The sequence below is a fragment of the Kogia breviceps genome, chromosome 13 (assembly GCF_026419965.1).
Source record: "Kogia breviceps isolate mKogBre1 chromosome 13, mKogBre1 haplotype 1, whole genome shotgun sequence".
In the NCBI taxonomy this organism is placed as follows: domain Eukaryota; kingdom Metazoa; phylum Chordata; class Mammalia; order Artiodactyla; family Physeteridae; genus Kogia; species Kogia breviceps.
The window spans coordinates 26,855,801-26,869,975 of NC_081322.1; the positions used below are offsets into that span (position 1 = coordinate 26,855,801).

A 14,175-nucleotide genomic window follows, 5' to 3' on the forward strand; every position below is an offset into this window, starting at 1 on the left:
AAGCACATTGTGTTATAGTTCCAAAAATATATTTACAGTCTATTACAAAGATTACAAATGGAAGTGTCTAGGTGACTATATTATGCTAATTAAAATTATTTTACAGATTATTTCTCCTTAGGGACAAAAAACATTTTAGTGAAATTAAAATGATTTTTCTAGTCAATCAAAAAATAAATTAAAATATCAAACAACACTGTACAGTGATTTAAAAGAAAAAAAAGGGGTGGGGAGGGGTTGGGATGCAATCCTTTTGAGTTTTTCTATAGCCATCTTTGGTCCTAAATGTGGGAAAACACATTATGTAGCACTGAAAATACCTGTTCTTTTGTGATGCTCTGCAAGTAAAATAGAAAAATATAGTGCATTTTCAATGTATTCAGAGCCCACTACAGAGAAATGTGTGTACAAAACAAGACAGTATAAATAAAATTTACAAGTTTTACAAAGGAACATTTACAGGTTTTGTTTCTGTTATTTGATCGTTTGTTTGTGGGTGCCCACATTATCAAACAAGACCAATTAGGACCGATCCCTGGGATCTTTCTCTATTAAAATCATTATAAACAGCCCAATTCTCTTTGGAAATACAACAGTTCAATTCTGGGGTAGTTCATGATTTTCGTTACTTTTGAAAGCATTACTCACAATATGTATACATTCCTGAAATAGCTATAAAGACACATTTAATTATTGCTTATGAAATTCTAACACAGTAATCAAATAATATTGTTTAATAAAGCTTAAAGAAAAAGCCAGACCCTTCACCTCTTCCTTACATGGTAAAAAGTGTTTTTTCATTTAACAAGCTTCTCACATCAGCGTTCACATATAAAAAGACTTTTTTTTTTTCAACTGCAGTGGTGATATTCTGTGCAGCAAATTTGTTTTTGAAAGGTGAAAATTGTGAACTGCCCCTTTTATCATGCTTCAGAGTTCTAATATAAAACTTAATTCTTTCCTTTCATGTTTGGACTGCATTAAACAGGATATAAAATATATGTCAACTATTTCTTCTCCTAAATTTCCTAATGTCTCGATATTGAAAAAATCGTGATGTTCTCAGATTAAATTTTAGATAACACTGGATAGTTCTTGCTTTCAGCGACTTGCCTTCACCAACATTCTTTAGATGAATTGCCTCATCTTTCTTTTTTATAATCATAAACCTACAATTTGAGTTTTTATTAAGATCTGTCTAGTAAAATCACTCTATAAACAATCTGTTAAAAGTGCCTTATAGTATTTATGGATCATTATTGCTTTTTTCATTGAAAAGATAGTGTGTTGTCAGATCTTTACAAAAAGAATTCTTTTTAAAAAATATCAGAGCGCTTGGCAACTTGCATTTTCTTGACTACCTGCCAATTAGCAAACAATATCAAAACAGCACTGATTAAACAAAATTAAATGGCACAAAAGGGATACCATTGTTCTGACAGAGATATATCTTCAATCATGCTATGCTTTTTTTTTTTTAAATTGGAGATTCTTTCAAAGGTACCCAGTGTAGTAATGTGTCATAGATTAACACTAAAAAGGTCCAAAGCTATAAACAACTTTCTAAAACAAAGTCCTTATGAAGAATAAACACAAATGATTTTAAAAAGGAATAGTCTGAAATCACGTATTTAAGGAAAATATTTCATTGATTTTAACAATAAGATCATGATTTTATTTGACAAATATATTCTTTCTTAAATTCTTTATGTACATTTTAAAAAGTCTATCAGATAAAAAGGAGGTTAGAGATCTCAAGGTGTTTGGATGTTTTTCAGGTAGTACTTTGTTTATTGTCACTGCTGTTTTCCTGGCCACCAATGGTGGATCCTAAATTCCCTTTTTATATATTCTGGTGGCACTTAGGAGTTCAAGTCTATAGGTGCTTCTTAAATCTTCTCTTCACTGTAGGAAGGACCCAGGATATCAACTGTCTGCTAGCAGCATTCTACGCATATACTGAAGGCCAGTACTGTTCTCTCGTGGTCCATAGTCTCCCTCATAAGGGAGAAACGCTTATCACACTTGAATGCCAGTTCCATGTAAGTGGAGCATTTGTGCTCTCATAGTCTGAATGCTGCTCATGATTTTCTTTTGATGGCCCACCAGCGTGATCCCTAAACTCATCACATCCCTGAAAAAGACAAATGCAGTTTTTATTAGTTACCTTACAAAAATTTTATTTGGTACTAAACTGTCATCAACTCTTTAATTAATATGTTTATCTTGGGCACACATCTTATCTTGGCGTTCTTGGATAGTAAGATCCTATTCCCACAGTGGGTTGGATTGGCAACCTGCATCAACATTATCCTTTGTAAAACCCTGCTACTCAGGATCTCAATTAGTCATGATCAGTTATTTTTAAACTATTTGACCTTTTTTTTTTTTAACAGGGTGAGGTGACTTTATTTTTTGGCCGCTATGCGCGACTTGTGGGGTTGCTCCCCGAGACCGGGGATCAAACCCGGGCCCTAGGCAGTGAAGGCACTGAGTCTTAACCCCTGGACCACCAGGGACTTCTTTGATTTGACATTTTATTTAAGAAATTATCAAAGCCTTAAAATTATTATTAACTTAAGGTACAGCTAGGAAACGTTACTTGAAATGTAGTATTCTTGAACCTAAGGAAAGTTTAAACTATTTCACTGTTTAAATAGGATATAGTATGAATGGAAACATTGCATGGCTTTAGTAGATCAAGAATAATCAAGGATCATACAAAGTATTATAATGAGTTTAATTAACGTGTGGTAATCCTGAGCATATTATTGGTTGTATATTTCAGTTTAGTACAATCATTTGACCACATTTTGGAAAACAAAAATTCCTTAAAGTGTGCAATACCTATGTTTAATAGCCTAAATTTGCCATATGCCAGCTGTATCTATTAGCCAAAAAGACTGAGCTCAGGTATTTACAAGTAGCTAAAATATAGCCACAGTAGAGTACTGCGATATTTCATAACTGTGGTCTAATAAGACCTTGAGAAGCACAGTTTTTCAGGGGAGTAGATTACTTTGGAGAGATAGGTGTAATTACATCAGCTCTACCCACGTGGTGCCTAGCAGAAAACCAAACGAGAGACCATGTACGTGCTGAAATTCATGTATATGCCATTTCCTGACATGCCAGGAAAGAGTATGTGATTGCTGGCTTTCTTCTCATCTGAAAAATGTGAAACACTTCTCCCAACAGTACATAAATAGCATCCCACTAAAAGAACCTTGATAATTGTTTCCCATTTTCAAACACACTGACTGAGAGGAACTGCATTGCCTGTAAGAGTTATGCTGCAGCCAAGGAAGCTGAGGTCCAGAGATACTAAATGTATTTATTTCCTAAGACCACATAATCAGTTATAGAGCCGGAAAGAAATATTTAGTTCTTTTTACCTCCAGTTCAGAGCAATTTCAAAAACTGTTTTATCAGGTCATTCTTCAATTAAAAAAAAAAAATCAATCAATCACAAACCTTCCAAAACTTAAGTTAAATTCTTATTATGGTTAATTGAATTAGGCGTCCTTTGACCTCTTCGGAAAGTGCTCATACTGGATTTCATAATGCATTTTGGTATTGAAATTTCGAGATTTTTAATGTCTGATACAAACACGGTGAAAGAAATCCTCTTTTGCAATGGAGAAAGTTTCCCCAGTGACTAGGAATCTAAATAATACAGCAGGAGTTTGGGATTGATATGAATATACTGCTATATTTAAAATAGATAACCAACAAGGACCTACTGTATAGCACAGGGAACTCTGCTCAATACTCTGTAATAACCTAAATGTGAAGAGAATTTGAAAAAGAATAGTTATACATGTATAACTGAATTACTTTTCTGTACACCTGAAACCAACACAACATTGTTAATCAATTCTACCCCAGTATAAAATAAAAATTAAAAAGATAGATAATACAGCGTTTAATGAAAGAGGACGTCTCACTGGGTGGTGATTTGAACTCTGGCTATGGAGACAAATTAGCTACCACTTACGATTGAGTCAGTTTAGGGCAAATATTTAAATTCTCTGAGCCTTAGCCTTGTCGCATGTAAAACTACTGACTTAATAAATTTGTTGCCATGAAGGTTAAAAAAGATATTGTACGTTCAGAAGTCTGTTTAGCAACACGCCTGGGACATAGTAGGCACTTATTAAAGGGATACTTTTCTCCCTGATTTTAGGGTTCATACCTCTTTAATATATGGAAGATGACCTAAAGTCTAACATTTGGATTGCACCTGATACATTCTTCAATATAATTTTGCAGGTTTAAGCTTACTCGATAGTCATCCTGGCGACTGATTCAAGGGAGTTGTAGCCGGCTGCTGTGAAGTTATCTTTATATCTTTCCATCTTAATAGCTTGTAGCCATTCTCCAACTGAACAAAAGGCAGTGAAGTCAGGAGTGTTTTGATCCAAAAGAGGGCTTATTGGCCTGGGTGAGAATAATACAGAAAAGCAATTTTCTTCATGAATTACGAAAGAAAGCATGCCTTAGACCCACAAAAATAAGGATATAAAAAAATAAAATTACATATTTTAATTGATATTGTTAATAACAAATAAACAGATATGCTAATAAAAATCTAATGTGTAAAGTTTGCCCAATAATTCCAAATGCATAAACAACAAAGTCCTACTGTAGAGCACAGAGAACTATATTCAATATCCTGTGATAAACCAGAATGGAAAAGAATATGAAAAAGAATGTATATATATGGATAACTGAATCATTTTGCTGTACAGCAGAAATTAACACGTTGTAAATCACCCATACCTCCATAACACAAGTTTAGAAAAAAACCCTACTAACTACAAAATTTCTATTTTATTTAGATATGATGACCAGCAGATTTCATCTTCCATGTACTTTTCAGAGTATGGCCAACAATATTTGTAATCAGTAAATATTTGTTCATTTGCTGGGAGTAAAGAAAGTACATCTGGCTGTGAACTAATTTGTTCAGAGGGTGCTTTTGAGAACATAACGCACCCACTGTACTAATGGCACCCCTTGTGCACCTTGTGAGTTCATACACCTCCACAAGGAAGGGCCTGACTACAGTACAGACGACAGAGCAACAGGTCTACCTGGCAGCTGAAGCCGAATAACTACTAATCTACATTACCATTACCATGAAGCATGCATGGGGCGGTTAGGTTCTTTTTAATGGGTATACCTCTTAAATCATGTATTGAATTACCTTAATAATCTTTAACTTCATGGGATCATTTTACTATGAAACTCAAAGCAAAACAATCCAATAGATAATATGGATATAATAAAAAAATAGGGCAAGAGCGAGAAAAATCCATGTAATATTGATAATTTGAAAATGTGAAATGCCACCTAATCACACAAATCCATTTGAGAAATTTTTCTAAAATGACAGCCAGTGATATTCATCATAAATTTTATTTAAGGCAATAACAATGAATAGATCTCTTTAAACACTGATTTAACTAAGGCAAGCCATCTGAAAAGAAAAAAAAATTAAAACTTCTATAAAGATAAGAAATTTAACATGGACTTTAATAATTTAACACAAATGTCGATTTGCCATTGGGGTGGGGCTAAGGAAATAAATGGTTCATATGCAGTTTGAATTTCTCCCAGATTTCATTTCTTTAGCTATTTCTTACCTACTACACGTTCCCAGGGGTGTCTTCAGACTATTTGGGTTTCGAATCATTTTGTCTAGAATTCCAACTATCTGTTCAAACTTTGGCCTTTCCGCACGTTCCTTCTGCCAACAATCCAGCATCAGCTGGTGCAGCCCAGCTGGGCAGTCCATGGGTGCTGGTAAGCGATAACCTTCTTCTATTGCTTTTATAACCTAATAGCCAAAAGGACATTAAAATATTACTGACTGAGATTCAATTATAATCAAATGAATTGTCCAGGAGGCAAAGTGATTTATCCAGATAAGAGTAAAGTACACTGCTATGCAAAAGACTAATTTTTTCCAAAACATCCATGGATATTCAGCATGCTATTAAGGGGTGCATGAAGCGCAGGGTATGATGACATTTCCTAGTTAATTCAGCAATAGGGAGCAGCAATTAAGCTCACCCAGGGCGCAACAGATGGAAACTTTTTTTTTTTTTTGCGGTACGCGGTCCTCTCACTGTTGTGGCCTCTCCCGTTGCGGAGCGCAGGCTCCGGATGCACAGGCTCAGCGGCCATGGCTCACGGGCCCAGCTGCTCCGCGGCCTGTGGGATCTTCCCAGACCGGGCCACGAACCTGTGTCCCCTGCATCGGCAGGAGGACTCTCAACCACTTTGTCACCAGGAAAGCCCCAGAGGGAAACTTTTTTAATGTCATCCCAGAGCTTTTCAAAAGGGAAGATGTTAACGGAACGATTTTATTGTATATAGCTGTGCATGTACATATCTTCCCATACATTTATGAGTTCCTCAAGTTGTAAAAAGAAGGTCTGAGTTACCCAGAATTAGCCCCTACCACAAAGTTTCACTTTTTGAAGAGTTCAAATGATACTTTTCAACAAGATATCCAAATATGTGAAGGTACCATGACAGAAAATGTTACCAACCACACTATTATTTTAAACAATATGAAGCTTATATACTTATGAAGTGTATAGTGTTACAAGATACAGTATTGTGCTAGAACCGATTTGTACTGTTCATAAAGGTGATTGGATCACTTCCCAACTCCAAGTTCTGTGACCTCACACAGGCAGACTGAAACCAGCCTTGAGGGATGGAGGGAGGAAAGGTTTATACCAGGAAATTGGGAAAGGTTACAAATCAGTTTCCCACTCAGAGTGCTGGCTGTTAAACTTTTATCAGCCCATCACTACCCATTTATATCTATTAACAGCCTAAGAGGCTATTTGTATCAAGCTTTGAATGTTAATGCAAACTAAGCCTCCATAAACATTTGTACACGGCAATCAGAAAGTCCAAAACTTACTTATTTAGACTTGGGTTTTTTATTTATATGGAAAGCAAAAAAAGATTTTAAAATCAGACATTGTTACAAATCTGAGCAGCACAGGGAAAATAATAGGAAAGCAAAAAAACGCAAATAAGAAGAACTTGTAAAACATCAAAATATTATTCAAGAGGGATTAACAAATCCTTTGATACGAGCATAATAGTAATAGAAATGTAGGAAAAAATGGCTCTCTGGAAAAAAAAAAGAGGTAACCCTGAGTTTTTGAAGAAAACAGGACTAAAGTAGGCAGACAAAAGCTGGCTTTAAGAAACGTCAGTGAACCTACTATTTGTAGGGAAACATATCCTTAAGATGCTTGCTGACATTCAAGAATAGCACATTAAAATGTAAAAGGTTGTAGGATGGAATAAATAAAGTAGCTAGCATCAACAATTTTTAGAGAAAATCCTCTGTATAAGAAAAACAGTGTCCACTTTTCTCTAAGGAAAATTTATAAACGCAAATTGATAAAGTTTAAAAGGTAAAGAGATAAACTTAGAGTAATTTTTGAAAAATTTCATAAGTATAAAATCTTCAGCCCCAAATCTCCCCTGGTCACTAGGCTGTAAGTCCATTAGTTTACTAGATATCTTCCCCTGGATTTTCCATAGGAACTTCATACTTTATTTAAAATTGAATTTTTTTTACCTTTCCCCAAAGCTCTTACTGTTTCAATTAATGACACTTCCAGTCATCCCATCCAGAGAGCTGAAATGAGAACAATCTAGACACTCTTACATGCACAGGCAATTAGTCACCACTTTCTGATGATACTACTTCCTAAATACAATTTACTCAAATGGTACAAGTATTTTTTCGTATATGGATATGGATATCTCTCTACCTCTGTGTATGTGTATATATATATATATATATATATATACACATACACAGTGCTGTAATTGGAAATGGCTTTACTCTGAAAACTAGGTTAGTGGGTTGGTGAAAATTATTTATTTTTGCTTATGTACTTTTGTTTTAAAGCTTATTTACCCTAAAGTTTATTATTAATTTTGAATACAACAATTTTTAAAATGTTACCTTTATATTTGATTTATTAAATAGGTATGGGGTGGTGGGAAGTGTGGTAGAAAATACCATGAACATAATAGATTAAAATGCAACACATAAATATATATTTATTTTTGCAGTAATGGAGCCATTATCCCATAGTTATGTAGTTATGTCTTTACCAAGTCTCACACTATGGGATCTTTCCTTCAGTACTTTATTTTGAATAACAGATATGGAGAAAACACCTTAGCGTTAACTGACTTTAATCAGTGTTGGTATTGAATGCTAGTGAAAGTCATATGAGAGAAGTTTTAACATTTTCCTGGGCTTCCCTGGTGGTGCAGTGGTTGAGAGTCCGCCTGCCGATGCAGGGGACACGGGTTCGTGCCCCGGTCCGGGAGGATCCCACATGCCGCGGAGCGGCTGAGCCCGTGAGCCATGGCCGCTGAGCCTGTGCGTCTGGAGCCTGTGCTCCGCAACGGGAGAGGCCACAACGGTGAGAGACCCGCGTACCACAAAAAAAAAAAAAAAAAAAAAAAAAAATTCCTGTTTATGACTCTAACTACAAATGTTGGATATCATTGTAAACATTCCTCTATAACATCCCTTTAGAAAGCACACAAGAAAACATACACAAATGGGACCTCTGTAAAGATCACCAACATATAACTACAGGAGGAATTAAATTAAAATAAAAACTTTTAAATGCAAAGAATTTCATGTGGCTTTGCATAACACTCCAGGGACAGTGCTATTTTAGGATTCAAAAGTGCTCTATGTTAAACAAGTTAGATAAAACTGAAAATAATGTGTTTTGGAAAGCTGGATTAAGTTATTTAAACAGTGGCTCAAGTTGTGAATAAGTAAATTAATAACTGGTAAAACTTTATATATTCAAATAGTAAACATTTTTTTTTTTACGGGGAAAAGAGTGGCTTTCCTCTATTTTGAGGTTGATTGTATCTGAACATATGCAGTATTTTTCTGAATTGATCGGACTCCACCCCCAAGCTCATAAGATTGGGGCAATGCTTATTATTTTCTACCACCTCCTATTTCCCCACTTGTAGCTTTTTCTCAGAAGTTCTGAAAGGAACAATGCAGGTAGAGAAATCTTTCCTTGATTATTTCCCTCTAAAAAATCTTTTAAACGTGCATCTAAACCTTATCATGATCCTCTTGACAAAATACCCTTCAACAGCTCTCCAATTAGAATTCTTTGGCTTTGAGCACGATATATTCGTAAATCTTTGTGCCAATGAATAAAGTAACATGAAATAACTCTTACAGGAATGAAAGAGTTAGTAAACTTCTGTAGTTATCCTATTGCACTACAGAATGTTGACGATTCCTAGTATTAGAACAGAGAACATTTATCAACACAAAATGAAACTTCTAGCTCTCAAAAACACAGTGGTTTACACATTTTTAAAGGAGCAGCAGCAAAGTATAATTAAAATAAGAGATGCTCTGGACTGGGAATGGACTTTGGGACTCCAGAGTTGCCATTAACAATCACGCTCCTACCTACAGGGGCACCAGAGATACGTGCTGGGAACCTTGGTCTCTATAGAGCATAGTTTGGCATAATTCAAGGCAAGCCTGTTGAGGATAAACCCGCCCTCAAGGGATGATTCAGCCAGCAACTGAGAATAGAGGTTCCGCGGGTTTTATCTGGTTAGCCTGCCAGAGAAACAAGTTATCTTTTAAGGATACAATAATCATAGTAAATAATTATTGAATACTTACTATACGATTAGTATTGTTTTAATTATCTCATTTAATCTTTACAAAAACCTTATTACGCAAGTATTATTATATTGATTCTAGAGACAAAGAATCGGAGGTGCTGAGAAGTTAAGCACCGGGAAAACATCACATAGCTGTCAGTAGAAGAGACAGAATTTGATGGAGGCTGTCTGACCAGAGCCCATGCTGTTGAGAGCTGCATTATATTTCCAACTGGGAAAACAAAAAGTGTGCTGCGCAAAGAGTTACGTGTTCTCAGAAACAACAAAACACACAGTAAGATGACTGATCCTACACTTCTTAAAGCGTAACGTAATTATCCATGGAATTCATTTAAAACATCTTTTTGTGAAATTACTAGAAACCCCTTGGATTTGCCTGTCGAGATCTAGCCTTAGAATTATAATAAAAGTCAAAGAAAAAAAGGAAAATATTCATAGCAATTTCTAATTCTAGATCATTCCCAGAGGAATAGGAAGTGACTAGGGTAAATGACATTTTAAAAGAACACTGGGATCCAACAGGGGACACTTCTTGGACTGCAGAGAAATACTTGGAAAACACACATTTCCTTGCCGAGATGTATTTCAGTATTACTACAGTATGACACTAGTTAAGAGAAAAAGGAGCACAGACAGACCCCATGATAATGGGCCTGTAATAACTCAAAATGGGAGATAACATGATTGGCTTCTGTTCTCCATTTATGCCCATTTTCATCTCATCAACCTCACAATAACATGACCCATTTTATGCAATTAAATATTTTGGACCCCACATACAGGATTACAGCAAAGTTTTACCAAAAAATCCACAATTTTTTATATCTTAATATAAATAAAGTAATAAATCAGTGGTGACTTTTAAAAGGAAAAGGTGAGGGCCCACAGTTTAGCTGAGACTAAACTTAGTTACAAGCATATTATATTTTCAGAGCTCTTAAATGTCTTTTCATGGACCACTTTAAAGAATTATCTTTATGTCTCCTCTCTTTATGGATGCTTCATTTTTTACCATCCTTGTGACTACCTACCAGTAAATTGGATGATTTATTGGCCTACCTTAAAGTAAGAAGAAATGACTTTGCTGAGTACTATAAACAGGAAAAAAAGTAATCCATATAATGAAGAATTTTAAAATTTCATAATTTGACTATGAAAATTATATTCGGACTAATTAAGACATAAATTCAACTAAAAGACAGCTTCTGTGAATGCCAAATATAAGTATTTCCAATTCGTGTATTATGCATTATATTTGACTGCATTTATACATACAAGTTCTGTCTTTGAAAGGTCATTAATGGAAAGGGCTAAACACCTACAGATTTTAAAGAAGAATGAAAGTTGGAAATTTATTGGGAAGGCCTACCTTCTTGTTTTTAACTGCAAATACCTAGATTCTAACTGCTTCCATTGCAGTTAAAACTCAGGAAATTTATGGGCACATGAAAAACAATGAGCAGTAATCCTGTGATAAACCTATTTGGGTGTGGGTAACTTCATACATATGCATATTATCTTTTCCCAAGATTTTCTTGCTTATTCCCTGCTTTAGAGTGCAACTAAAGCCTCCTGGCACTATCTACCTCATTGATTTTACAATACAGTCAGCCCTCCATATCCTGGGAGGATTCGACATCTTCAGATTCGGCAGCCATGGATGAAAGCATTTCAAAAGAAAAAGGAAAACCAGAAAATTCCAAAAAGCAAAACTTGAATTTGCCACACGCCAGTAATTATTTGCACTGCATTTACATTGTATTCACATCTATTTACATAGTATTTATATTGTATTAGGTATCATAAGTAATCTAGAGATAATTTAAAGTATACAGAAGGATGGGCACAAGTTTAGTGCAAATACGATGTCATTTTGTATAAGGGACTTGAGCATACTCAGATTTTGGTATCTGCCAAAGTCCTGAAACTAATGTCCCATGGATACTAAGGGACTTTTTTATTTCTTCAGAGTGATCACAGAAATCTCACTTTATTTAGCTTTCAGCCTAGAATTCTGTGGAGTTCCTGACAAATATTAACTATCAATTTAGATCCTGTTCTCATGGTGACTTAAGAAAAGTCTCTTGTAATCCAAGGTATTGAAATTTGAGGGCTTTCTAAAATCCCTAACAAATTTCTAGCAACTAAATTTAAACAATATAAAGTGAGTTGATTCAATCAAGGGTGATTCTCTCGATCAATCTAGACTGAGTTTTAAAACATTAATGTCTCTGAATATCTGATTATAGCAACATTCCCAGAAAAATAGCATATATTCACATATACAGAGGATTTCCATATGCATCAGGGAGTTGGCAGGTCACTTAAGTCTCTCTATGGTCTCCTACCCAGAGACTCCAAGAAAAAACTTTTCTCTAGAGAATTTTTTTGCTAGAATGGAATTCATTATTTTAAATTATCCAGTTTTTTTCCACCATTTGTATATTGCCAGTTTAACATAAGTATAAAATAATGAATATTATGCTTTAAGAAGAATATTAATATCAATTTCACTATAAAAACTGAACTGCATAGGTAATTTCTTGTGTTTGAATTTAATAATTTAATAATTCAGACCTTTGTGATTAAAAAAAGAAGATGGTGCTAAAATGTTCTAGGTCAGAAGTAAACTTCATTGTGCCTATAAAAATTTCATTTTATCAGTAAAAATATTTATTAATGCTTGATAGACTAAATATACATTTATGATATTTAATTTTCAACAAAAACAATAGGGAATATTAAAAACTAAATTGAAGATATTTATTTTTTTTCTTCTTAACCATTTCTATTATTTATTTTTAGAAGTTAAGCAAACTTTGAATTTAAGTCATCTTATATTCCTGTCATTCCCTTTATGTTTGAATCTAGTACAGAAGGAAGGTGTCAAAAGAAATGAAACTCTACCGAGTGTCTAGGGAAATGTAAATATTTCTCTTTCTCTGCCCCAAGGATTTGTTTGCCCACATTTTGACAGTCCATGAAATCTTTGACACTGAGACCTGTCAAATATTAACAACTTTGCCTCTGCCAAACGGACTCATCATTCAGACTTTTATCTTTGAAAAACCAAAACCAAAACCAAAAAAACAAAAAAACCCAAATAAAAAAATTGTATGTCATTATTCAATTCGAAATAGCAAAAGATTTCACTGATTTCAAAGCTCCCCCTCTTTAGGCTGTGAATTTTTCAGCCAATGGAAAAATTTGTTTAAAAAATGTATTGAAAATTACCTTACCAACAAGCAGTCTCATTTTAGTTGTCTAAAAATAGCTATTTATAAGTTTTAAGAACCATAGGAACTTGATGTGGAAAATTCTAAAATAAAAAAGAGATACTAATTTTATATAACAATGACCATGATCTGTTTTTGAAAAATAACTCAACTTTAATGTTAGTCAGCGTCTATTGCTGTCCATGTTTATAGTACCTTGAGAATTGACTACTCCAAACCGGTTTGCTCGTCACATCCTTCTTTTCAATGGTAATATAGAATTTCTTCAAGCACCACTTATTTTTTTACTCTATTCTTCAAGAGCATGCAATTTTACCATTTCCAAATTCCTTCAAAAAAAAGCTTTCATCAATTTGCCCCAACCTAACCTTCATTTCAAATCACTAACGATGTATGCATCTCCCTTTTAGGAGATGCACAGGAGTCTATTTGGTTGGTCCCCATACACTTCACTAAGCCTTTATTTCTGGACTTTCCAAAGGGCTCCCTTGGCGAATTCTCTAATCAACTATGAACCAAGGTCTTCTCCATATTTCTAGTTCAAATCCAGGGTACCTTCCTAGATTTTACATTAGCTCTACTTTTATCTAAATTTCACTCATATTTTCAATAAATTAAGCCATATGAATCTGCCAGTACTTGAAAGCTTCTGGCTTACAAAAATGTTAATTTCGTAAAATTCAACTCAGAGAAGCAAACATTTACTTGCACTTACGCTATATTGTTTTATAAATGGTTTCTTGGTGTGAGATGTATACACTCAATAACTATCATCAGCTTCTTAAAGGATAACAACGTATCTTATGCCTTAGTAACAAGATACACATTTAATAAGTTGTATTTTTAGAAGAAATTTCCAAAGATAGTCCCACTGTGATTACATTCTAAAATATCACTATGAAACACCAATATTGATCATAAAATCTAGGTTATCTCATGAAATTAAAATTTAAGTAAATCAATGAACAGTAGATAATTTAAACAGATTTTATCAGGAAATTAAAAAAAGAAAGACAAGCTTCAACAACAAAATCAAACACAACCTTCCTCACCCTCCCCTCCACAAATGATTCTTTTATTCATGTGACTCTCCCACTACAGGTGTGCAAGCTCAGCATGATTACCTTTATTAAGGAGAAATATCCTTTGCAGGCTTCTATTATGTCCAGAGAATTTAAATAAAAAAAGAAAAAACAATTCTTCAAAA

The 14,175-nt window shown here is 34.3% G+C and overlaps 1 protein-coding gene across 4 annotated transcripts in view; it reads right to left on the reverse strand.

Annotated features, from left to right (window-relative positions):
• Nucleotides 1-1,623: 1,623 nt before the first annotated feature.
• The window catches only part of EPHA7 (EPH receptor A7), a 168,465-nt gene continuing 155,913 nt past the window's right edge, over nucleotides 1,624-14,175 (reverse strand). For all 4 annotated transcript variants that reach the window (XM_059083308.2, XM_059083309.2, XM_067011488.1 and 1 more), the window contains exons 15-17: nucleotides 5,649-5,842; nucleotides 4,285-4,440; nucleotides 1,624-2,134 (exon numbers count right to left, since the gene is read on the reverse strand). In XM_059083308.2, coding sequence (XP_058939291.1) covers nucleotides 2,020-2,134; nucleotides 4,285-4,440; nucleotides 5,649-5,842 — 465 coding nt within the window. In that variant the 3' untranslated portion in view covers nucleotides 1,624-2,019. The remainder of the gene's footprint in view (nucleotides 2,135-4,284; nucleotides 4,441-5,648; nucleotides 5,843-14,175) is intronic.